This window comes from Castanea sativa, chromosome 1, assembly GCF_040712315.1.
Source record: "Castanea sativa cultivar Marrone di Chiusa Pesio chromosome 1, ASM4071231v1".
Lineage (NCBI taxonomy): Eukaryota > Viridiplantae > Streptophyta > Magnoliopsida > Fagales > Fagaceae > Castanea > Castanea sativa.
This window is the reverse complement of record NC_134013.1, coordinates 86919241-86945736: the sequence shown is the minus strand read 5'-3', so window position 1 is coordinate 86945736 and position 26496 is coordinate 86919241. Positions and strand designations below refer to the sequence as shown.

At 30.9% G+C, this 26496-nt stretch overlaps 1 protein-coding gene and 1 pseudogene across 1 annotated transcript; one reads left to right on the top strand and one right to left on the bottom strand.

The window, feature by feature from the left end:
* Window positions 1-12161: 12161 nt before the first annotated feature.
* Window positions 12162-17871, top strand: LOC142622940 (glutelin type-A 3-like). Its single transcript, XM_075796510.1, has 4 exons — window positions 12162-12297; window positions 12972-13195; window positions 16191-16917; window positions 17523-17871. Exons 2-4 carry the CDS (start codon window positions 13000-13002, stop codon window positions 17674-17676), a joined length of 1077 nt encoding a protein of 358 aa, XP_075652625.1. The 5' UTR covers window positions 12162-12297; window positions 12972-12999; the 3' UTR covers window positions 17677-17871.
* Window positions 17872-21997: 4126 nt separating this feature from the next.
* On the bottom strand, window positions 21998-26157 carry LOC142636285 (cocosin 1-like; annotated as a pseudogene).
* Window positions 26158-26496: the final 339 nt, after the last annotated feature.

The window sequence follows — 26496 nt, the reverse complement described above, 5'->3', positions numbered from 1 at the left end:
CTACATCATAAATATCCATCCAAGTGAGTTGTTGCATACAAAAACCAAAGAGTCTAAAATTAATGAATACAAAAAAAAAATTAAATTTTTAAAAAAAAAACAGACAATTTACATTTTCTACCTAATAATATTCTTACAATACTTTTTAATAAGTTAAAAATATATATAACAATGACTATCAATAATATTTAAATTATATATGTAAAAATTATACTATACATCTTAATGTATATTTTTAAAATTTATCCATATATATGCATAAGGTTACAAGTTAGTATATATAAAAATGAAGTGGTTTTATTTTTAATTGGCCTCATACTATTATATCACATAAATTTTGAGGTCTCACAGTTTTACACATCATGAATTTGATGTATTTTTTAATTGAATTTAAAATTTATTTTATATTTAAACCCTTTATTAGAATCTCTACATAACATATTTTCTTTAAATAATAAAATATATGGTTCTATATTCAAAGTTACAAACTCAATCGTAAGAATTCAATGTCTAATGCTACTATGCTAGAATGTATATTTTCATATACAAAATACATTCACAATTACAGTTACTATTAATAATTATCATAATTTTTTTCATAAAATCAAATTTTCATATTTAAAATAATAAAAAATAAAAGAAAGAAAAACAAAACCATATTATATTTTAAAATTTTCTAGGCATTGTATGGATTATTGAATAATATTTAAAAAAAAAAAACAAACTTTTTTTTTTTGAGAAGGAAAAAGAAAACGAACTGAGTGCCCTTACATTGATTAATTTAAATAAAAACATATGGGACGATAAATTTTGAGAGATATTTTCAAATTTTGTAATAAAAAAGAGGAAAAAAAAAATCGTTAGATTGTTTTATGTTTATGATCTTTTTGAAATAAAAAAAAATTATACCAATCTTTTGAGATTCACCAAATTACACTACCTCAAATCGTAATTGAAATGACTTGGTCCCTCGAGAGTTGTATAAATGTTACAAAAACATCTATTCCCTCTCACATTGCGACTTCTTTAACAAAATATTTCTGTTTTTTTTTTTTTTAATCTCGCTATATATTTATATATCATTTCATCCAAATTTTAGGAATTTATTTATTTTTTTAAAAGTAACTGTTCATTATGAAATTTAAACATGAACTTATTCAGTTATATATATATATATACACACACACCATGATGAAGATGTGTCACTTTGTCCATAATTGAAGAGTTAGACATATACATATCTACAGCGTTTATACAAACTACAAATGAGCGTGTGCCTTTCATCAATATTTTGGAGAAATATCATTTTGTAAAGCCTCAAGGGATATTAAAATGGACAAGAATTTTGAAATTCAGCTGACACTTTCTAGTATTGCAACGAAATACATCCATAAGGACATAAGGTTCAATTATTATCCTTCTTCTCCCATTAAAAAAAAGACACATTACAGGATGCTAACGATTATCTACGGCTCTGAGTGTTTGTTGCTAATGGAACTCAAAGTCAAAGTACTCAAAGATGTGCTCCTATCCATGAATAAAGACTGTGTGTGTGTGTTGCTAATGGAACTCAAAGTACGTTAAGATGTGCACTACTACCTATCCATAAAAAAAGAGTATGTGTATTGCTAAATGCTAATGGAACTCAAAGTACGTGAAGATTTGCTCCTACCCATAAATAAAGACCGTGTATGTGTTACTAATGGAGGAAACTCAATAATACTTGAATATATATATGTGCTCCTATCCATAAATAGAGAGCTATAAATTTGAGAATAATTTCCACAGGAGAAAGTGGTGGCAGCATAAGAATTCCATACCTTTATTTCAGGAGAAGAGAACAGTAGCAAGTATGCACTGCATTGAGAGAATGATGCGCAATATAATGAAGTGGCTATTGCTAAGCGCTACATTTTATAGATAAGACAGAAGACGCAACTTGTCCTTCGTTGAGGCAGCAGTCACTGGCTCGCCTTTTGGAAGTGGTAGTACATGCATACCAGTATCGATTCTCTCATACGAAACAAGGTCGGACTCAGGCGGGGCCCAAGGGGCCCGGCCCGGGTCCATATTTTTTTTAGTCATTTTATATTTTAATTTTGTAATTGAGGTCATTTTCCACCATTAGTCTAGTTAGCCTAATTCAAATAGCAATTATCCAACCTAAAATCTTAATAATAAAAAAAAAATAAAAGTATTCACAATAGTAATTATATTTTAGCAAAAAAAACTATTTTAGCAACAAAGAACAAAAAAAATCATGCGTTATTGAATAAGCTAAAGCTAAATTTTTTGCAACTACAATAAAGTAGTACAAATACCAGTTGACTATAATAAGTTGTTAAGAATAAAATACAATATTTTATTAATATTATATCTTTTTCTTCAATTAAAAAACTCAAATTCCCTCTCTTCTATATTATTTTAATGAGTTGTTTATATTATTTTAAATAAAGTGATAAAAAATAAAGAACATTTAATATTAGGTGTAATGTAAAATGAGATGGTAAAATAGATAAAATAATTTTTTGAGGTACTAAAAATTAAAATTTTTAGCACTACTACTATGAATGCTCTAACTTTAATAAATAAATAAAAATCCTAAAAAAAAACTTTATTTTATTTTTCTTTTTACCTTTGCTAGTAGATGATTGCATCTTAATTAATATATTTAGAAATAAAGATTTGGTGTATTTATAATTTTTTAGTACTATATAGATGCCTATTAAATTTTTTTTTTTCTTTATACTCTAGCTTTGCTAGTTTAAAACCATGTATCCATCCTTGCATGGAAGTAAACTCCGCACTTGTGAGTACCATTCGCATGTGAAAGGTGATTACACCTCTTTTTGACAGTGGGATCTAAATATGGCATTCCAATTCTTTTCTCTTTTGATTCCTTTTACACGTGTTTCACCACTTGTCCACCAGTAATTTTAGAGAGGACAAGTTATATTTAAATTGTGTCATATGGGCTTGTCTGGTACATGTGTTTAAACACATGTTTTCAATTTTTAAATAACATTATATGTATTTTCACACACTTTTTCACCTGCACGTATTTTCAAAAAATATAAATAACGTTACCAAATTATTATTAAAAAAAGTGGTTGCTAATCCGCTTAACTGGTAAAATTTCTTATTGTAAAAAAAAGAATTTAAATTTAAATCTCAGCTGTACCAAAAAAAAAAAAATTTGGTATCACTTTCAGATGGTAGAACAAATCCTCATCCTAGTGGAAAGGAAGCCAAATATTTCAAATTCTTTGTATCCTAAAAAAATAGAAAATAAAGAAATTGTATTGCCAAAAGTTATGTTATCTATTGAAATTTAAGAAGTGAATGCATAATTTTTTTGGTTAGAATAATATGCATAAATAAGTTGTTATTGGTTTTAATTTGAACCCATCACTAAAGTTATTTTTTTGCCCACCATTTACAACCAGTAGAAATCTGTCATTTAAAATTTATTGTACAAATGTTGTAGATATAGAATTTCTCATGAGATAGTTATATTATCAATTAAATATTTACATTTTAAGTTTTTGTAACTTCAAATTAATAGTAAATAACTTCCAATAAAGTTATTTTTTTGCCCACCAATAACAACTAGTAGCAATCTGTCATTTAAAATTTGTTGTGAAAATATTGTAGATATAGAATTTCTCATGAGATAGTTATATTATCAATTAAATATTTAATTTTTAAGTTTTTGTAACTTCAAATTAATAGTAAATAACTTCCTATATAATGAAAAAAATTTGACATGGGTCAAGAACAAAAAAAATAACGAATGTTAAAATATATAATAATGTTATTTTTTAAAAATGAGAGTGGCAGCCAGCTATCACTAAGTTTTTAAACGAAATTTATCCACAAAGTAATTGCTGTGCATAGATTTTTTTTTTTTTTTTGAGAAGCGGCTATGCGTAGAATTTGGTCACACTTCGGCTCCTGTTTGCTTCTTCAAGTTCAAAATTATCAAGGAATTGACGATTTTATAGTTCAAGTTACAATGATAAGAGCAACCATATCAGCTCGTTCAAAATTTTTGTCTATTTTACATGAAAAAACCTACTTTTTCTATTTTACACCTCCACTTTTACAAAACACCCACATCAGTTTATCTATTCTACACATTTATTCAATAAAATATTCATTTTTTTACATTTTTTATTATTTCTTTCCCTCCCTCACTGCGTCTTCTCTGTCGAGCCTCACTGCGTCTTCTCCGTCGAGCCTCACTACGTCTTCTCTGTCGACCCACTTTCCCTCCCTCACTGCGTCTTCTCCATCTCCCTCACTGCTTCTTTACTGCGTCTTCTCTGTCGAGCTACACACCCAGCCAGCCACCCTTCAACAAAATCCTTCAACAAACCACACCCACCGAGCCACACCCACACCCATCCTTCAACAAACCACACCCACCGATCCGTCGAGCCTCACCCACACCCAAACCCATTCATTGCCCACCCAATCGGCGGCAAGATAATCAAAACCCACCAACCGACACCCACAGTCAACCAAAAACTAGAAAAAAAAAAAAAAAAAACAACCAACGAATCGGAGCAAGATCGACGCCTCGCAGCACCGCCACCTCCTCGCGATGGTCGTCCGGCGACTCGGCTTGCTTGACCTAGTTCTTATCGGCGGCGATGGCAATTGGTGGCTAGAGGAAGAAAAATGGATGAGATGAGAGAAAGAGAGAGTTGTGATGTGTCTAAGAGAGAGAGAGAGAGAGGGAGGGAGGTGAGAGTCAGTAGGGAGGAGAGAGAAAAAACTATAAAAAAAAAAAATCAAATACACATGCTACAGTACCCGTGTAAATTTACACGGTACTGTAGCAATTTGAACGAAAATGTAAAATATAGACAGTTATGCACGAGCTGATGTGGGCTGTTTTTGATAAAAAAAAATGTGTAAATTTGAGCATTTCTTTTATTATACACACTTATACACCAACTGATGCAATTGCTCTAAGAGGAAGACAAAGTGCATACTGCTTTTAGCCATACTGTGCAGATCTATCCATCAATCCATTCTTGTTAGGCATCTTTCAGAAGTACTGTTCTAGCATCTTCAATTTTGGATTGAGAGGTGTGGAATAGCACAAATCTCAACTTTTCATTTAAAAACAACTTATTTACTTGAAATTAAAAAAAATTGGTTGAAAATTCTGTAGAAAAAAATTAAAAGTTAGTTGAAGTAGTACAATAAGACCTATAAATAATACTAAAAATGTAATGGACCAATGAATAGTAGCAAAAATAAGTTAAATAGTATATAAAATAAAAAGCCTAATATAAGTTATCCCAAACACCACCTTCATAAAAAAAAAAAAATCAAATTTCTCTCTCTCCTGCGCAGCTGCCCTCCTCCACGCTTGCTCTCTGCCTTTCCCTCAACCCGTCATCACCACTGCCAGCATTTCCAACTCAAACCCATCAGCAAAAACAAAGAAAAAATTGCAATTTACCATCTAAGTAAGAGAAGAGTTAGGTGAGGGGTCAGGATAGTTGGGGTTTGATTTTAGTTCTACTGCTAGTGATATATATTTCACCTTGGAATTATTATTTAGTTTTTGTTTTCAGGAATTTTTTAGGTAGTTTTTTCTGCTGCAACTTGAATATTGCATATTTTCAAATGGATATGTGAAATATGGTCTAGCAAAATTAAATAAATGATTGGTCAGTGATACAGGTGATATAGCTAAAATCCTATTTAAATGGGAGGTTTATCACTAGAGTTACATTGGTTGAATTCTATGCTTTTAGGTCTTAATTATGTTTAAACTGTAGTGATTTATAGCCTGTTTGGTAGATTAGTTCTAGCAACTTTTTTCACATTTTAAATAACATTACACACATTTTTATACACTTTTTCATCCATACATATATCAAAAACACTCAAACAACATAACTCAAACAACATAACTCAAACAACATAACTCAAACTACTCTCCCAAACACCCTCTTAGTCTTTGCATTTCAAGTTTGCAATCAAAATTTTGTGATAAAAATTTATTGTCATAGGGATAGAAAATTTTGATAATTGAATGTTTCTCTTTGTATAGGTATGACACACTTTAATAGCTTCTAAAGAAATTTTACCTTGAGCCCATCCTTTATCAATTGGGTCATCATCTCTCATGATCATATATTGTTTTGATATAATTCTTATATATGATAAGCACAATGTTGATACAAAAATTTTCAGCTTTTTTTTTTTAATGAAAAACAAGCTCTTATTTTGTCTCAAGTTTGATTTGATTAGTGACTAGGTTTTCTCGTTGAGTATGAAGCTTGATGATTTGCTTGGGTTTTCTTTTTTGTTCCTTGCTAAAAATAATTTATTGTGTAATGTTTTGAATTTTTTTTCCCTTTCCTGGATTTCTTGTTTTTGTCTAGTTGGTGCTCCCTATTGTCTTTGTCTAGCACAATAGCATTAAACATTTGAGACTGTTGTCAATTTAAAGCTTGTTTATGCAGATGGGTATGCTGGTGGGTATGCCAGGGCATCTATAGTAGTTCCTGGGAATGCTTGGACAATTGAAAATCTGAAAAAGTAAATTTTGTATAATTAAGAATTTGATCATCTGTCCTACCCATTTAGTTTCTTTTTACACTCGATATGAATTAGTCAACACAAAAAAAGCATGCCTTTTTAACAACACGTCTACAAGCAGTATTTTCTGTTTGAGAAAAACTTATTTTGTTGAAATTGAAATTTTTTTGTTGAAAGTATTGTAGATAAAAATAAAAGTTAGCTGAAACAGTACAATATCCATGAATAGTACCAAAAAGTACAGTGAGACCTATGAATAGTAGCAAAAACAAGCCAAATAGTAAAATAAGTTGATAAAAATAATCCATGCCAAATAGAGTGTGGGTTTGGCTCCAAATTAAAAAGTTAGCTTATTTTATTATTCAGCTTATTTTTGCTACTATTCATGAGCCTCAATGTACTTTTTGGTACTATTCATGTGTCCCATTGTACTATGTTAGCTAACTTTTACCTTTATTTGCAATATTTTCAGCAAAACATTTTCAGTTTCAACAAAATAAACGGATCCTAAATAGACCCGGATAGTTTAGTGTGCGTTTGGCATGAATTATTTTTGCTAACTTATTTTACAATTCAACTTATTTTTGGTACTATTTATGGGTCTAGCTGCGCTTTTTGGTTTTATTCGTGGATCCCACTATACAATTTCAACTAACTTTTACCTTTATCTACAGTGCTTTTAGCAAAAAGTTTTCAATTTCAACAAAATAAGTGAATCCCAAACGAACACTTAAAGTCAATATTATATAATTACCTCCAAATGGAAATATATGCTATCAAAATTTTTCTGTGAAAGCCTTTTAGTGTTTTGAACATTCATGTTTTGGTTAAATAGCTCATAAAGGTTCAAACTTTCATCATTAGGAACCTAATAATAAGCCCATTGAAGACAAATTACAAGGATTTAAGCATTTTTAAACAATTGACAAAATTGTAGGCAATATAAGACTTGATTTCAATTCCTAAGCCAAAAACCAAAAACATAAAAAATAAGAGAAAATAGAATTAAATTCAGCACCAATAAATCAATCAACAAAAATTTGACATCATTATTTACTTTCCTTCCTTTCATTGCAACCAAACAGAGTTTATTAAAAAAAAAAAAAAAAAAAAAAGAGTTTGTGAGGTCATAAACACTGCAATATGCACTGTTTATCGATTTTGGGAATATTCTAGAGTATAATAAATTAGGAGGAGCATCCCTATGGAATATTTAGGTGGTGGGTTTATCGATTTTGGTTTAGGATGTGACATAGATTTAGAAGTTCTAAATTCAATTCATAACACTATTAATTTATCGGTTTTCATAGTTCTTAATTCGTTATGGTATTTTTGGGTGAAACGTCAAAGTCACATATTCCTGGTGAATTCACCTACTTTCTTTTAAGTGGGCCTGAAGGTATCATGGGAGGTTTCTCACTAACTCATGGTTGCCAATTAGCATAAGGGTGCTGGCAAGGCAATTCTACTTCAATTATTATACACCACTAGGACCACAACATTTCATGACACGTGCCCTACTAGAGTATAATAATTTAGTAGGAGCATCCCCATGGAATATTTAGCTAGTGGGTTTATCGATTTCGGTTTAGGATGTGACATAGATTTAGAAGTTCTAAATTCAATTCATAACACTATTGATTTATTGGTTTTCAAAGTTCTTAATCCGTTATGGTATTTATGGGTGAAATGTCAAAGTCACATATTCTTGGTGAATTCACCTACTTTCTTTTAAGTGGAGCTCAAGGTATCATGGGAGGTTCATCACTAGAGTTCCTTAGTAGAGCTTATAAAATGAATAAGGATGGAGCAAATAAGCTCGCAAAAAGCCAAACTGGGGTTTTGATAATTAAAGCTACAAGAAGGAAAAACTGTGCCTAAACCAAATGAAAACTACCCTAACAAATTGGTCTATAACATTGAAGCTGCATTGCCTAATATTCGTGTGAAGAGTGGTGAACAAGTCACCATATTGACAAAAGCCAAGTTTCCTTTTTTTGATCTGATCAAGTTCATCGAAGCCCGAAGCTCGTTAATTTAGGATGTGTTTAGATACCGCTTATTTTGTTGAAAACTAAAAACAGAAAATATTGTAGTAAAATAATTTTTAAATGTGTGAATAGTGCCGTAGGACCCATTTTAATGAAAGTTTTGCTAAAAATACGGGGACCCACTGGAAAAGACAGCTCAGTTGATTTATGATGTGAAAGGGAATGGTCAGATTCAAATTGTGGGCATTAATGGTGAGCAAGTCTTGGACGCTAAAGTGAAAGCCGGTCATTTTGATACCTCCACCTTTCACCTCCCCCTTGCACACGTATCTAGTCCAATATTTGAATTAATTCATATTAGCTCATTAATAGGGATGGCAATTTAGATCCGCCCCGTGGAAACCCGGCCCGGCCCGGCCCGACCCTAATGGGCCGGATTTTACCCGGCCCGATAAAGAATAGGGTCGGGTATGGGTTTTTAACAAAAAAAACCCGGAGCGAGTTCGGCTCGGGTCCGGGTTTTATAAAAAAAATTCGAAACTCGACCCGAAACCCGCCCCGGATAAAAACCCGGTTATGTTAAATTACTAAACACCCCCCCCCCCCTTATATATATATCATTGAGCATTTGAGATTTGTAACCCTAGCTCCCTAAATGGTTTGAATGGGCTTGAATCTAGGAAAAAAATTTAATGGGCTTCAAAATTTTTTTTTTTTTGTTAGGCTAGATTTAGGCCCAAGAAGATAAACGGGGCCTGCGGGGCTCGTAGGGCTCGGTGGGGAGGGTATGGGCCCCGAGAAAAAATCCCGATTAATAATCGGGCCGGGTCCGGGTTCCGGGTCTTGGCTCGCGGGTCGGGCCCGGGTATGCAAAAACCCGGTTTGAACCCGACCCGTTGCCATTCCTACTCATTAATCACCACAATTATAAAGAATAAAATAGTGTCTCTCCTTTTCAATGTGGAATTAAATATTTTCACTAGCTCCTTATCTTCCATATTCACTCTTATGATGTCACAATTTGCACCCAAACCCAAAAGTAAGAATGGGATAGGCCCAAAAAGCCTAATACAATGAAATTTATAAAGAGTGGGCTTGAAATCTAGGTTTTAGAGATGTTAAATAACAAAAATGATGGGTTAGATTGCAACATCATGCACATTGAATTATTTATGTAATAGAAATTGTCATCGGAATCAAGCCGAGGATGATGGATATTATATTTCACTCTTTCAAAGACAAATTACAATTATGGATGCTAATGTGTATAGTCTTTTTCTCCTTCATTTTTCAGATCCCCTTCCCTAAATGTCTTCCTTTGCTTTTTATATCATCCCCTTCTTCTCCCCATCTTTCACATATGGATCATATTACTGATTTAGATACTTGTCTCATTAACCTATCCTTGAAGGCTTTGGAGGCATATGTAAGGCTGAACCCTGATGCTTAGGCATCACTTCCTCATTAATGCGGCCAGAGAGTTAGCTATAGAGCATTCAATGTGGTGGTAACCCTTCTTCTTATCTTGTACATCAACCATGCCTACCCTTACTTATAGGATTTCCTAGAATATCGTCTTTAGACGCCAAACAACCCTCTCCTACCTCAGCTTTACATAGCCGATGACATACTCTTCCTCGGACCACTTTCTTGGATAACCTTGATCAGACCTCGCTTCTTTATCCATTAGTACTGCCTTTTGGGTTGATATTCCCACATCCTCGGACCATTCAGTGTCCTCGGATTGGGCCTCTAGCCCAACACCTATTCCTGAGTCCATTGACCTCACAAATCCCACATATTTACATTTATATTGTAATATTTATTCATTTTAATTAATTAACTCATGGTTGCAAATAGTACTTCTGGAATATTGTGCTGAGTACTGTTCATGAATAGTAACCTGTCTTTTGTCCTTATGTTGCTGCTTTATTTCAGAATTGTTCATCAATAGTGACTGGTACTGTAGATGAATAGTAGCCTGTCTGAAACTGTTCTGAATAGTGACTGGTGCACTATCCAAATTATAGCCATCGTAAGGATCTTGTGAATCCTAGAAAGGGTCAATTGGATTGCGGTTGACAGAGGCTTCTGAGGAGGCAGGAGAAACCCTTTCTTCTGACTCTAATTGTTCTGACATGAGAAGCAGTTGCTGTGCAAGATCTTTTAATTCTTTGCTAGATTTTCCGGCGACCTGGACGGAGTCAAGGCTAGACTAAGATCTTGTAGTAATTCTCTGAACTGGAGGAGGGAGGTCCTTATATATAAAGCTGACTGATGACCTAATCAATCTTAATTAAGGCTATCCCGCCATTTGACTGAAAATTCCCTTTTTAATAGGTTATTACAAATTGTATAATTCCATAGGCTAATCTAGTGGATCCTATATATATATATATATATATACTTACAAAACAGTAACATTTTATTCATTGGTAAAATCTTAGACACATTTAGGAAAAATAAATACAGTGTGTGCTATTATTATTATAATAATAGTACATCAATTGTCTATTATTAATAATAACTTGACATTTTAGTTAATTCATTAACATATTAAATGAGATGTGAACTTATGATTTTATATATATTTTTAATAATTTATATAAAATTTTAACTCATGAGCATATAAGTAAATAAATAAATATCTATATTAGCTATTTATCTATATATTTAAATATATGAAATTAACGATAAACCCTAAATGGTACACGAGTATTATCAAAACCAAAATGTTTAATTTCTCTAATCAAACCAAAATAACTTTTGATATGGTATATATTGTCTTCCCTGGAAGAAAGTCTATTTAATAGTTAATGTTTTTTTTTCCTTAGATTTTTAGTGTATAGAATGTCATATCATTTAAAATTTTAAATAATATAATTGCGGATATATCTTTAAATTTAGTTCTTCTATATAAAATATCATAACAAGCTAAGTTATTAGCCCATCATGCATCAAGATAAAATTAAATAAAAATAATATACATGGGTCCACTACAACTTAAAACAATTATATTATAAAAATTTTGTTACATTTTTTTAACCGCTAGAATTTTTCATATTTAACTCAAACAATGAAATAATTATATTCGATTCAAAACATGAAACGGATAGGCTTGGGAATCAGGATTCATAAGAAAACCATGAAATAAATCTATTTAATTCAAACCATGAAAAGGACAGGCTAGGATTCACTAGCTAGACGATGAGAGTAAGGACAGGCCTTGATGGTTTCTTACGTATACAATTTCTAAATTTAAAGAGACAACATCACTGTTGTCAACAAAAAAGAGGTTTGACCAGTCAAAGGCGCAAAAGCAGTTTCAGTCCGCCACCCCTACCATCAAAAAACAAAAAAGAGGTTTTTTTAAACAAAAACGATTTGGCAAGGTGAAGGACATAGTAAAATTGATCTACAACTCCAAGTTACACGTATACGGTATACGTGTTTATCTTACAAAAAACAAATTCCACGTGAAAAGTAAACAGCTAAGGAATGAATGACATCTGTACTTCCAACAAAAGAGCCAGTGTTTATACTCAACCAAAGACCACCTTCGATTAATTTCAAACTTGCCTATAAATGGAGTGATCAACCTCTTCATTTTTCTCATCATATAGTTTCCTTTTAAGTTTGTTTCCAAAAGAGAAAAAAGAAAAGTACATATTTCCTTAGTTCTATCGCTATAGTGGTAATTGCTATTTGCTAGTGTTCTTTCTAGCCTCAAATACATTTAGAGGTACACGAAATTCATTGCTGCCAGAATTTTTTATTTTTTATTTTTTTTATGAATAAAATTATGTTTGTTAAATATCTGATTTCTGTACTTTATTTTTCTCTGACGGTAACAAATATTATTAAAAAACAAAGATAATGTGAAAATTATGTTTGTAGATACTCATCATAAGTTCATAACTCTTTGTTTTCTCTGTATCTTAAATTTATCTTATGGCTGTTTGGCTTCCCTTGATAGCTACTTATTTTCTTTATTTAGGTTAGTGTATCTATATGTTTGTTAATACCTTTTTAAAAATAAAAATTTAAAGTTTAGTTACTTATGTTCAATTTAATAAAGTCTCATTTGTTTAGGATAATAACTATAATTTAACTAATTTTCAGAACTAAAAAAGCAAGTTTTTTAAACAAACAAGTGAACGTAGTTTTTTTTTTTTTCATTTAATTTTTTCCAAAACGTAAAAATCAAGAATCAAATCTATAGAACCAACACCCTCGGAAACACATTTATGTTTTGTGTTCAAATTTCAAATGACTGTCAATGCACTTATGTGATCAGCATCTTAACTTCTCAACCCAATTTTGTATTGATTGATTCATTAAAGGCAATATATTCTGTCTTAAACATTACACTAATCAAAATGCTTCTTCTTTTTCCTTTTCTTTTTTAAATGGTAGTACTAATTAAGTAAAGTGCAAGAAAAAGATGGAGTTAGACTTGACACCCAAGTTTGCACAAAAGGTTTTCGAGGGAGAAGGTGGAGCATACTACTGTTGGTCAAGTTCTGAATTTCCGATACTTGGTGAGGGCAAGGTTGGTGCTGGTAAGCTTGTTCTGCAGCCTCGCGGCTTTGCTCTTCCCCACTATGCAGATTCTTCCAAAGTCGGTTATGTTCTTGGAGGTAAGTGCAATATGTCTATACATAACAAATCTACATCTCACTCGTAAATATTGTATTATAGGACTAATGACTCTACTCTAATTTTCTATATATATATTATTATTATTATTACATAAGTTTTACACGTAATTAATCATAAAAAATTAATTCAAAAATTCATTTATGAGTAGTGCTTAAGATTTAGCAAATTTTACTACATAAATCTTACAGATTAATATTATATCAATCATATAAAGATAATTTGAGTAATGCTATAGTTACAAAATATTTTACAACATTTTTATAAACCATTGATGTGGCCAACTTTTTATTAGTTTTTATATGGGCACCATTAACATTACTTTTTCATTTATTACTAACTACTCATCACATCAACAGTTTGTAAAAGTTTTTGTTAAAAAGTTTATATTTCTAGCATTACTCTATATTTATTAGTTGTTGCAGTAACACTAATCATATTAATTGCCATGTCAGTTTATAAGTCTTTTATAATAAAATTGATAGTAACTTTAATATTTTCCTTCATTTATTATATATATATATATATATATATATATATATATATATATATACAAAATCGTAAACGTTTGACTTATGGTTGATCATATAATATTATGTTACAAAAAATTTTGAGGTCTTATAATATATGCACGACGATATTCTCCAAAAAAATTTAATTAAAATTTAATTATATTGTTTATATATATAAACACAATCATAAAAAACACCTATCAATAACTATCATAGTCACTGAATTTCAGATTTAAACACAAAAACGAAAAAAACGAAAAAAATCTATGCTATGTTAACCTTTTTCGTGTATCATATGAGTTACCAACTAGTTTATTATATTTTTCTCAAAAAATAAAAAAAAGTTTATTATATTGTTAAAGTAATGTTAATCACATTCATTAACATGTTGATTTTTAATTATTTGTAATAAAATTTATACTAATTTTAATAATTTTTTTTCTTAAAAAAATGGTTTTGTGATTTTCCGCTTTCACCGCCAAAAATTCCAAAACATGTAAGAATTCCCATACCGTGATTCCTTACGCATAATGTGTAAACTCAATCCTATCTCCTAAGACATCTCTCCCTCCCTCATTTTGTGAGGCTTTGATGAGATAAGATAAGATATTCAGTTTGTACTATATCTATATATACCATATATAATAGTACATTGTCTTATTCAGTCTATATATACCATAAGATATTCAGTCTTTTTTTGGCTAAATATATATAACAGTACATTGTCTTATTTATATATATCAGTTTCCAGTGCTGTCAATCCAATATATATGGATAAATGTTCACAAAAAGTCTATTGACACTGGCAGTTGGTCACATTTGACATTCCCATACATATATAAATAAGACATATACGACAATCATGGCTGCCAATCAGCGGTGGTGCTGAAATTACAATTCAAATTCAATACATATACGGCATTAATTGGGACCACAATACCTATATATTTATATATATATTAATAGATTTTTTTTTTTAAAGAGTTTCACGGCGTTTGTTTTTAATTAATAATAGCTCTCTATTATCAGACCAATATACCAATCAATTTTTAGTGTAAGAAAGGATTAAACCCCAGATCTCTTATACAACCATCAAAGATTTTACTAGTTGAGTTAACTGCAACCCACTATTAATAGGTAAAACTTAGAGAAAATCTAATTAACTTCTACAATTAAAATCTAATTTTGCGCTATGTGTCATAAATTATTTATTTTTAGAGAGTGTTTTGTTTCTTAATTTTAGAGTCAAATGTAGAACCACAACATAAATATCTATCCAAGTGAGTTATTGTGTACAAAAACCAAAGAGATTAGAATTAATTAAAATAATTTTTTTATAAAGAAATGGACAATTTGCATTTTCTACCAATAATATTCTTACAAGACATTTTAAAGAGTTAAAAAATATATATAAGAAAAATTATTAATAATATTTTTTTAGAAAGAATAATATTTAAATTATATACGTAAGAATTATACTATGTATCTTAATATATATCTTTTATGTATGTTTATGCATATGTATGAGGTTACAAGTTAGTTTTCATAATATGACATGTTCTTACCAATTTATAATAATTTAGTAGAGACATTATCCTCACTAAATACTTGAGTGGCAGGTTTATTAATTTCAGATATGACATAAATCTGTAAGTTTTAGATTCAATCCACCATATTATCGGTCTATGAGATATATTTTCAAAATGTTTTATAGACAATGGGTGTAGGGTAGATCTATGGCAAAGCTTGGGGGCCATGGCCCCCAAATTTTAAAAAACTCTAATATATAATGTATAATTATTATAAACTTTAAATATTTAGCTACAAAAATATATAGAAGTTCCCCAAATGTTTGAGTTAATTCAATGATACTCTTAAAAACTAATAAAATATGTTAATCGGTCTAGTAGTTATGGAGGCAAGATAGTTTTTGTTTTCTCAAATTTGTTTTTTGTATATGTTTAATATTCAACTAGACAGTTTTTGCATACTCATTGGAATTTAAAAGATGAGAAATTTCTCTCTAAAAATTTATTTTACAAATATACATATATGAAAGTTGTTAATTTTATATATAATATATTTATAAATTATGACCTATTCTAATATCAAAATATTTATATTTATATATATGTATGTTTATTTATGCATGTATGTGATGGTTTATCTTGATTCGTGATTATTATATTAATGCCAAAATTTGGCCCTCAAATAAAAAATCCTAAGTCTACCCCCTAAATGGGGGGAATAGTTTGGCTGAAGGTTAAAATGCTATTTCTTTGTATAAAAAAAAAAGAGGTTAATTTATTACTTATTTGGTAAGATGTTGGAAACAAACAAGTTATCGAAAATTACATTATGCGAAACTCATCGTCCAACCGGCCAATATTTGATGATTTCTTTTGATAATCCATAAGCTTCTTACCATTCCCTAATATATATCATTGACTGTTAACTGGTGCAGGCGGTGATGGAATCGTTGGAATGGTATTCCCTAACACATCAGAGGAGGTGGTATTGAAACTCAAGAAAGGAGATGTCATACCTTTAGCTGTGGGAACAGTCTCATGGTGGTTCAATGATGGAGATTCTGAATTGGTTATAGTATTCTTAGGTGAAACTTCAAAGTCATATATTCCTGGCGAATTCACCTACTTCTTTTTAAGTGGGGCTCTAGGTATCATGGGAGGTTTCTCACCAGAGTTCCTTAGTAGAGCTTATAAAATGAATAAAGATGAAGCAAATAAGCTCGCAAAAAGCCAAACTGGGGTTCTGATAATTAAGCTACAAGAAGGAAAAACTATGCCTAAACCAAACCAAAACTATACTAACAAATTGGTCTATAACATTGAAGCTGCATTGCCTGATATTCGTGTCAAGAATGGTGGACAAGTCACTACATTGACAGAAGCCAAGTTTCCTTCTCTTGATCAAGTTGAGCTGAGCACCAAACTCGTTAAACTTGATGCTAATGCAATGTTTTCGCCAACGTATACTACTGATTCTTCAGTTCAATTGATTTATGTTGTGAAGGGGATTGGTCAGATTCAAATTGTGGGCATTAATGGTAAGCAAGTCTTGGACATTGAAGTGAAGCCTGGTCACTTACTTGTCGTGCCAAAATTTTTTGTGGTTGCCAAACTTGCAGGTGGAGAAGGACTGGAATGTTTCTCTATAACAACATCTAAGAAGTAAGCATTTGTTATATTTTACCATTTTCTATAGACTAATTAAACTTTTAAATTTTAGGGTTGTTTTCATTTTAGTTTCTTAATTTTAAGGTTTTTATTTTCTTCTTCATTTTAGTTCATCAAATTTGATCCCATCTTCAAAATGGTCACTCTATCTATCTATGTGACCGATCTAATTAATCTCTATGATTTAATTTTCAAAATGATTTTTTCTATCCATCTCTATGATTGATATGACTATTAAATGACAATAAAATGACATTATTTATTGTCTTCTTTTTGTTCCCCCTCTTTTAAAGGTCAAATTAATTATAATGAAGATAAACATAATGAACACTTAGAAAACAAAATCAAATTAGTGGAACAAAATGAATCATCTCAAACTTAAGGGCCAAAATGAAAATAACTTCAAACTTTATGAGTTGAAGTGTAATTTAGCTGTTTCCATTGTGTACCTTGTCCTACCAATTGAATGAGATAACTAATCCAATCATACTAATTTAAAATTGGATGGCAATTTTTTTTTTTGGATAAATTTGTCAAAATATTTTATTCAATATAATATTTTTTAACATCTTTCTCTTCCCCTTTTAAATGTTCTGCAGGCCTGCCTTCGAGGATTTAGCTAGTAAGGCATCAGTATGGCAAGCATTATCTCCTTTGGTGGTTGAAGCCTCCCTCAATGTTTCTACAGAGTTGGAAGAACTTTTCAAGTCAAAAATTGGAAAAAACACTATCCTTATCCCTTTCAAGAACTAATAAGATCCTGGTCATTTAAATATAATGTTTTGTAGTTTTGTAAAATAAAAGTAACAACATGTTTTGTTGTTCCTACTAATATATTAATTAATAAATAAAATACATTTATGGAATCACGAACGTATATGTACCAAATAAATATTATTTATTTTCTTGAGTGAGAAATAAATATTATTTCAAATGGATTATATGAAATGTTTCTTTTTATGTAATGTTAATTTCATAATATTGAAAGAAACTTTTGGGTTTGCCTCAACAGAATTCCATAAGGGGGTGGTGACAAATTGGTGGGTGACAGCACCCCATTATGGTCCCTAATTAATTTTCTCAAAATATTTCATGCAATACATGGATGTACCAAATATATTATTCTACCAAAAGACGCCAAAGATATGGTTTCACTAGGCTTGTTGACCTTGATCGGACTTCGAAATGACGAATTTCTCATATTTATAGTCAAACCCTAATTCTGATTGAAGATAGCCAATTTTGAGCATGTTTGTCTTAAATTTAAATATATTTCTTACTATCCAACCAGGATAAGGGTAATACCTTATTAAAGAATATGAAATTCCCTAGGATTTAATTATTCATTGGTAAAAATCAAACTTAAATTCTTCTTAAGAAAATTAACCTTAAATCAAGTGAGGTATTGCAAAAAAAAAAAAAAAAAATCCAATTGGCCATTTATTTGGTGAAAAAAGTTATGCAATTGTTTTTAATGGAAAACACGTAGAAATTTTATTGAAAAATATTCTATGATTTTCTTGGACAACATGTCAAAATGTTCTGAATAAAAAGCGAATTTTTTTTCCTAAATATTTTGAGACGCGTGACAAGAGATTCCCTTTAAAACAATGCTTTATTTTAATTAGAGAGATCATTTAATATTTTTCCTGGCCCAATTTCTTTTGAAATATTCTCAATGTTTTATTAAACCGATCGTGTTATTTCTATCAAGATGTAAATGTGATTTCTCTAAAATTTTAGTTAATTTCTATTAATCATCTCATTGGGAAACATTATCCAATTCATTTATCATTGCATTGGTAAAACAAGAGTGTCCAACAAAGAACCAACCGAGCTAGCCCATGTTGTCTTACAAGCCTAAATAGTGGGATTCTACGGTTTGGACTTAGAGCCCAATTCCAGCCCAATTATCCATACTTGGTTCTACTAGTCAAAACTCATTAAGATTATTATTACACCATTTATTTAGTCAATCTTGTTGGTGCCAGTGCATTTATTTTGTCAATCCTAAAATCCGCTTTTGTGGAAAATACCATATCATTTATTTTTATTTTTATTTTTTTGGAAAAGGTAATGGATGCTTTGAAGGTATGAGTTTATAAAATATTTTTAAAAACTTTTACGGGAAAAGAATAAAATATATATTTTATATAACTGAGTCCCATTTCTTGTTTTCTTCAATTAGGAATTTTTCCCGATATCATTCGGCCGAGTCCAAAACTGTTAAAGTTAATGGCAGAAGTCCATATTTTAGATTAGTATGTTATGCCTAGAACGATGAAGATTCACATCAACACAAGGATATAAATGGAACATGATCATATCAAGTTCACTTTAAACGAAGAATGTCCTTTTAGTGGTTACTTAATGTTTTGTTTCATAGATTTGATAGTATATGAAATATCACATCATTTAACATTTTAAAGAACGTTGTTGTGGATACAATTTTAAATTTAGTTCTTTTATAGGCATATAAAAATGTCATAACAAATTGAGCTATTAACTCTCCATACGTTAAAATAAAATAGTATACATGTCTCCACTATAACTAAAAACAATTATGTTGTGAAAATATTATAACATTTTGTTATGGCTTTTGGAATTCCCATAATTATTTAAATTGTTTTTTTTTTTTTTGAGAAGACCTATTTAATTTAAACCATGAAAAATAAATTTATTTCAAATATATATATATATATGAAACGATAGAACGGAAAACGGAAGAAAGGACACGGGCATGCTTAGGATTCATAAGGAAGATGACAATAAGGACAAAAACGATTCTTTCAAAAAAGATAAAAAAGATTAGAAGTCAACAAAAACGGGTTCACCCTCAAAAAAAGCATAAACGAGTTTTTTGCTGAAATTAAACAAAATAGTTGGCACTTGGTAGGGTGGGAAAGTACAAACAAAAAATTATCTACAACTTCACGTGGTGCACACATAGGTGGCGTTTGGATCACGTCCACGTTTGGGACGTTTTGCTTTTCAGACATTTTTTTACAACTCATGCCGTCTCTTCCTTCTATTTTATCCTCTTTAAGTTTTTGCACTTCATGCTGTTGTACACTTTTCTGGTTATAGAGGGACGGCATGCTAGCCTAGGAGTTTGGTCTAAGATAGATTTCGAATCTGATCCTTAGAAAGTGCTAGCCTAGGAGTTAGGTCTAATATAGGAGAAGCCATTTGCTATCAAATTCTATCATGATAGCGTATTAAAATTTAATAAAAATAATTATATCACTAATAAATGAAAGACTTGTGTTAGCGGGTAATTATTTTTACACACATATCTTTTATTTATTATATTTTAATAGGGATGATATGGTATCATTTGATACAAAATACTTTTTCCTAAGATAGAAAAATCTGATCCTTAAAAAGTCCATGGCACGATTAAGATTTTATTTTCTAAATTTAACTTTATAGAGTATATCACATTATTTATATTTTAAATGACATAACATGCATCTTGATTTTGTAATATTTAATGTGCCTTTGGTTAGCTATTATAAACCGGTAAAACACATCTTTTTTATACTATTTGTGAGTCTCATATGGGTCATGCAATACTGAATATTTATTTTTGCTTCAAAGGTTTATTGTTCAACTGGTTGTGGATTTATTTATGGAAAATTTTCTAATTTTCTGATGTTTTGTAATGACCTCAAAAATGAGTTTGAGAAAATTTTCTAGTGTTTGGTATATACAAAATTTTTATAATATTTCTTGTTTAATTCAAAACATGCATAAGCATGTGTAATATGTAAACCCAACTAATGTAATCAATATAAAAAATAAATGAAAAATAAAAAACCAAGTATGAATTTGGTTTTCAAACTAATTAAAATTTTTGACAACAAAATTGTCATTCTTATGCTGCAAAATTTTTTAAAATTTAAGTCCTTGATAAATTGTATCAATCATGCATCTCATAATTCGAAATAACCATATGCTCCATTTTAATTCGGCTAAATAGTTTAATCTACAAAATATTCTAGTACAAATAGTTTGATAAATACTAAAATGTCAAATTGTCCATATAGAAGCATCCAAATTCTAACAAAAATGCACCTACATAATCTAAATTGGCCAAAGGGGTTATCAAAGAAGTTCTACAGCCATTGTTTGTATGGAACTTGCATGTCATTCTTAACGTGAATGACCTAGCTTGTTTTCATCCACATTCAAATGGTCAAATGAAGATGCAAGCATAGTATTCTCAAGCCCATCCATTTGCATAATTTCTTCATAACGATTACCAAATTAAATTTAGTTGATTTTCAGAAATCTTTTTTATTGCAGAAGCAACCTTACCAAGTTAATTGTGTAGACAAATCTTGGTAAACATCATCTTCAACCACATTAGGATCACCTCGTTTCTTGTGAGAACTTGTTTAATTTGAGGCCACATGCAAGGGATCAATGTCAACATCAGTTGGTTTTGAGAGTCATCCAATGCTTCTACACTTTTACCACGAGCTCCCTTGGAAAAACCCCTGTAGCCATGTCCTTGCTCACAACAAGCCACACTACAAAAAATGCGTTTTGTAGCCGCGTTTGGGAGCTGCGTTTTATAAAAACGCAGCTACATGGTTGTATTTGAACTGCATTTCTGGAAAACACAGCTCCACCCCCGGTATATAGCCGTGTTTACTAAACGCGGCTATAGACCAGGGGTGGAGCTTCTTTTTCCAAATGTTCAGGCTGCGTTTAGCTGGGTAGGATTGAAGCCGCGTTTTTGAAAACGCAGCTCTAGACCCATCCAGGGATTTTTTTTTGTTTTTTTGTTTTTTTTGTTTTCAGTATTTGTGGAGTTGCGTTTAATAAATGCAGCTTCAAAGATGCTTAGAGCTGCGTTTTGCTAAACGCACCTTAAATACATCTAGAGCTGCGTTTATAAAACGCAGCTTCAAATATTTTGAGAAAATTAATTAGGGGCCATAATGGGGTGCTGTCACCCACCAATTTGTCACAACCCCCTTATGGAATTCTGTTGAGGCAAACCCAAAAGTTTCTTTCAATATTATGAAATTAACATTACATAAAAAGAAACATTTCATATAATCCATTTGAAATAATATTTATTTGGTACATATACGTTTGTGATTCCATAAATGTATTTTATTTATTAATTAATATATTAGTAGGAACAAAAAAACATGTTGTTACTTTTATTTTACATAACTACAAAACATTATATTTAAATGACCAGGATCTAATTAATTCTTGAAAGGGATAAGGATAGTGTTTTTTCCAATTTTTGACTTGAAAAGTTCTTCCAACTCTATAGAAACATTGAGGGAGGCTTCAACCACCAAAGGGGATAATGCTTGCCATACTGATGCCTTACTAGCTAAATCCTCGAAGGCAGGCCTGCAGAACATTTAAAAGGGGAAGAGAGAGATGTTAAAAAATATTTTATTGAATGAAATATTTTGACAAATTTAACCAAAAAAACAATTGCCATCCAATTTTAAATTAGTATGATTGGATTAGTTATCTCATTCAATCGGCAAGACAAGGTACACAATGGAAACAACTAAATTACACTTCAACTCATAAAGTTTGAAGTTATTTCCATTTTAGTCCCTTAAGTTTGAGATGATTCATTTTGTTCTACTAATTTGATTTTGTTTTCAAAGTGTTCATTATGTTTATCTTCGTTACAAATTTGACCTTTAAAAGAGAGGGGGAACAAAAAGAAGACAATAACTAATGTCGTTTTATTGTCATTTAATAGCCATATCAATCATAGAGATGGATAGAAAAAAAAAACCATTTTGAAAATTAAATCATAGAGATTAATTAGATCGGCCACATAGATAGATAGAGTGACCATTTTGAAGATGGGATCAAATTTGATGAACTAAAATGAAGAAGAAAATAAAAACCTTAAAATTAAGAAACTAAAATGAAAACAACCCTAAAATTTAAAAGTGTAATTAGTCTATAGAAAATGGTAAAATATAACTAATGCTTACTTCTTAGATGTTGTTATAGAGAAACATTCCAGTCCATCTCCACCTGCAAGTTTGGAAACCACAAAAAATTTTGGCACGACAAGCAAGTGACCAGGCTTCACTTCAATGTCCAAGACTTGCTTACCATTAATGCCCACAATTTGAATCTGACCAATCCCTTTCACAACATAAATCAATTGAACTGAAGAATCAGTAGTATACGTTGGTGAAAACATTGCATTAGCATCAAGTTTAACGAGCTTGGTGCTCAGCTCAACTTGATCAAGAGAAGGAAACTTGGCTTCTGTCTATGTAGTGACTTGTCCACCATTCTTGACACGAATATCAGGCAATGCAGCTTCAATGTTATAGACCAATTTGTTAGTATAGTTTTGGTTTGGTTTAGGCATAGTTTTTCCTTCTTGTTGCTTAATTATCAGAACCCCAGTTTGGCATTTTGCGAGCTTATTTGCTTCATCGTTATTCATTTTATAAGCTCTACTAAGGAACTCTGGTGAGAAACCTCCCATGATACCTTGAGCCCCACTTAAAAAGAAGTAAGTGAATTCGCCAGGAGTATATGACTTTGAAGTTTCACCTAAGAATACTATAACCAATTCAGAATCTCCATCATTGAACCACCATAAGACTGTTCCCATTGCTAAAGGTATGACATCTCCTTTCTTGAGTTTCAATACCACCTCCTCTGATGTGTTAGGGAATACCATTCCAACTATTCCATCACCACCTGCACCAGTTAACAGTCAATGATATATATTAGGGAATGGGAAGAAGCTTAGCTTATGGATTATCAAAAGAAATCATCAAATATTGGCCGGTTGGACGAAGAGTTTCGTATAATGTAATTTTCGATTACTCTTGTTTGTTTCCAACATTTTACCAGATAAGTAATAAATTAACTTTTATATATATATATATATATTTTTTTTTTGATACAAAGAAATTGCATTTTAACCTTCAGCCAAACTATTCCACCCATTTAGGGGGTAGAGATAGGATTTTTTGTTTGAAGGCCAAATTTTGGCATTAATATAATAATCACGAATCAAGATAAACTATCACACACATGCGTAAACAAACATACACATATATAAATATTAATATTTTGATACTAGAATATGTCATAATTTATAAATATATTATATATAAAATTAACAACTTTCATATATGTATATTTGTAAAATAAATTTTTAGAGAAATTTCTTATCTTTTAAATTCCAATGAGTATGTAAAAACTATCTAATTGAACATTAAACATGTACAAAAAACAAATTTGAGAAAACAAAAACTATCTTGCCTCCATAACTACTAGACTGATTAACAAATTTTATCGGTTTTTAAGAGCATCATTGAATTAACTCAAACATTTGGGGAACTTTTATATATTTTTGTAGCTAAATATTTAAAGTTTATAATAATTATACATTATATAAAAGAATTTTTTAAAATTTGGGGGCCATGGCCCCCCGAGGCTTGCCATAGATCTACCCTACACCCATTGTCTATAAAACATATTGAAAATATATCTCATAGACCGATAATATGGTGGATTGAATTTAAAACTTACAGATTTACTTCACATCTAAAATTAATAAACCTACCACTCAAGTATTTGGTGAGGATAATGTCCCTACTAAATTATTATAAATTGGTAAGAACATGTCATATTATGAAAACTACATTGTAACCTCATGTATATGCATGGATATACATAAAAGATATATATTTAGATGCATAGTATAATCCTTATGTATATAATTTAAATATTATTGATAGTTATTCTTATATATATATTTTTAATTCTTTAAAAAGTCTTGTAAGAATATTATTGGTAGAAAATGTAAATTGTCTATTTTTTTAAAAAAATTTATGTTAATTAATTCTAATCTCTTTGGTTTTTGTACACAATAACTCACTTGGATAGATATTTATGTTGTGGTTCCACATTTGACTCCAAAATTAAGAAATAAAATACTCTCTAAAAATAAATAATTTAGGACACATAGTGCAAAATTAGATTTTAATTGTAGAAGTTAATTAGATTTTCTCTAAGTTTTACCTATTAATAGTGGGTTCCATTTAGCTTAAGTGGTAAAGTCTCTGATAGTTGTATAAGAGATCTGGGGTTCAATCCCTGCCTACACCAAAAACTGATTAGTATCTTGGTCTGATGATAAAAAGCTATCATCAGGAGCGGACGCCATAGGTTAAAAATTTTTATAAAAAAAAAAAAAAATATATATATATATATATATATATATATATATATATATATATATATATATATATAGATGTTGTGGTCCCAATTAATGCCGTATATGTATTGAATTTGAATTGTAATTTCAGCACCACCGCTGATTGGCAGCCATGATTGTCGTATATGTCTTATTTATATATATGTATGGGAATATTGTCAAATGTGACCAACTGCCAGTGTCAATAGACTTTTGGTGAACATTTATCCATACATATTGGATTGATAGCACTTTTTTTTTTTTGTTGTGGTGAAAGACGATTTCATTAAACAAAACTAAGAGATTACAAGAGGGCCAGGACAAAACCTGTTCAAACAGACTCCATTACAGTCATCCTCAAACACTTTTAATACATCCACAGGCGGACTAGTAAAAGCAATACAATCTGCTTCTTGGCTATAACTCATCTTAGCTAAGGTGTCTGCAACACGATTCCCTTCACGATAGCAATGTTTAAATTGAATCCGGCTGAATTGGGAGCTGAGTAATTTGCAGTCATCCAATATAGGAGATATAAAATTGTTCACATACTGATTCTTACTGAAGGCGTCCACTACAGCTCTAGCATCTAGTTCAACAATAAGAGATGCTATGTTAAGATTGCAACACATAAGAAGACCCTCCCTTAGGCCCCACATCTCAGCAATAAAACTGTTGGTAATTCCTATGTGCTTGGTGAACACAGAAATCCAATTCCCACAGTCATCCCTTATCACTCCCCCACAACCAGCCACTCCCAAACTACCAAAAACCGACCCATCTGTATTGAGCTTCATCCACCCAACAGGAGGTTTTTCCCATCTAATCCTTTTAACACATCTACGTGACATCAATCTAGGGGAAGCCATATAATGAATGAACTCAACAGTTTGATTCAAGATTTCAATGTGCAACTGTTGGTTCGGTCTTTTCCTTTGAAAAACGAAGTTATTCCTATTCTTCCAAATATTCCAAACAGCAAAGGAAAACAAGGTTTCCCATGGTGGATTCATAGTAACTGATGTGCTTCTTTGACTTCCATTCCTGCTAAGCCAATCCAGCAGCTCACTTCTTCAAAACTCTTGGTCAACTTCTACTCTTCCCAAATGATTCCATACCGCTTTTGCCCAAGGATAGTCACGAAGAGCATGTAAAATTGATTCCTCCGTTTCTTGACAAATAGGACACATAGCTTCTTCACACACACCTCTCCTCATCAGGCAACTCCTAACCCCAATACTGTTGTGGGCACACATCCAAAGAAATGTTTTAACTCTTGATAGGGTGTTTGCTTTCCATATCCAGCTAACACTGAATTTTGGACTCTCTTCATGCCCCATCGCAATCCTATA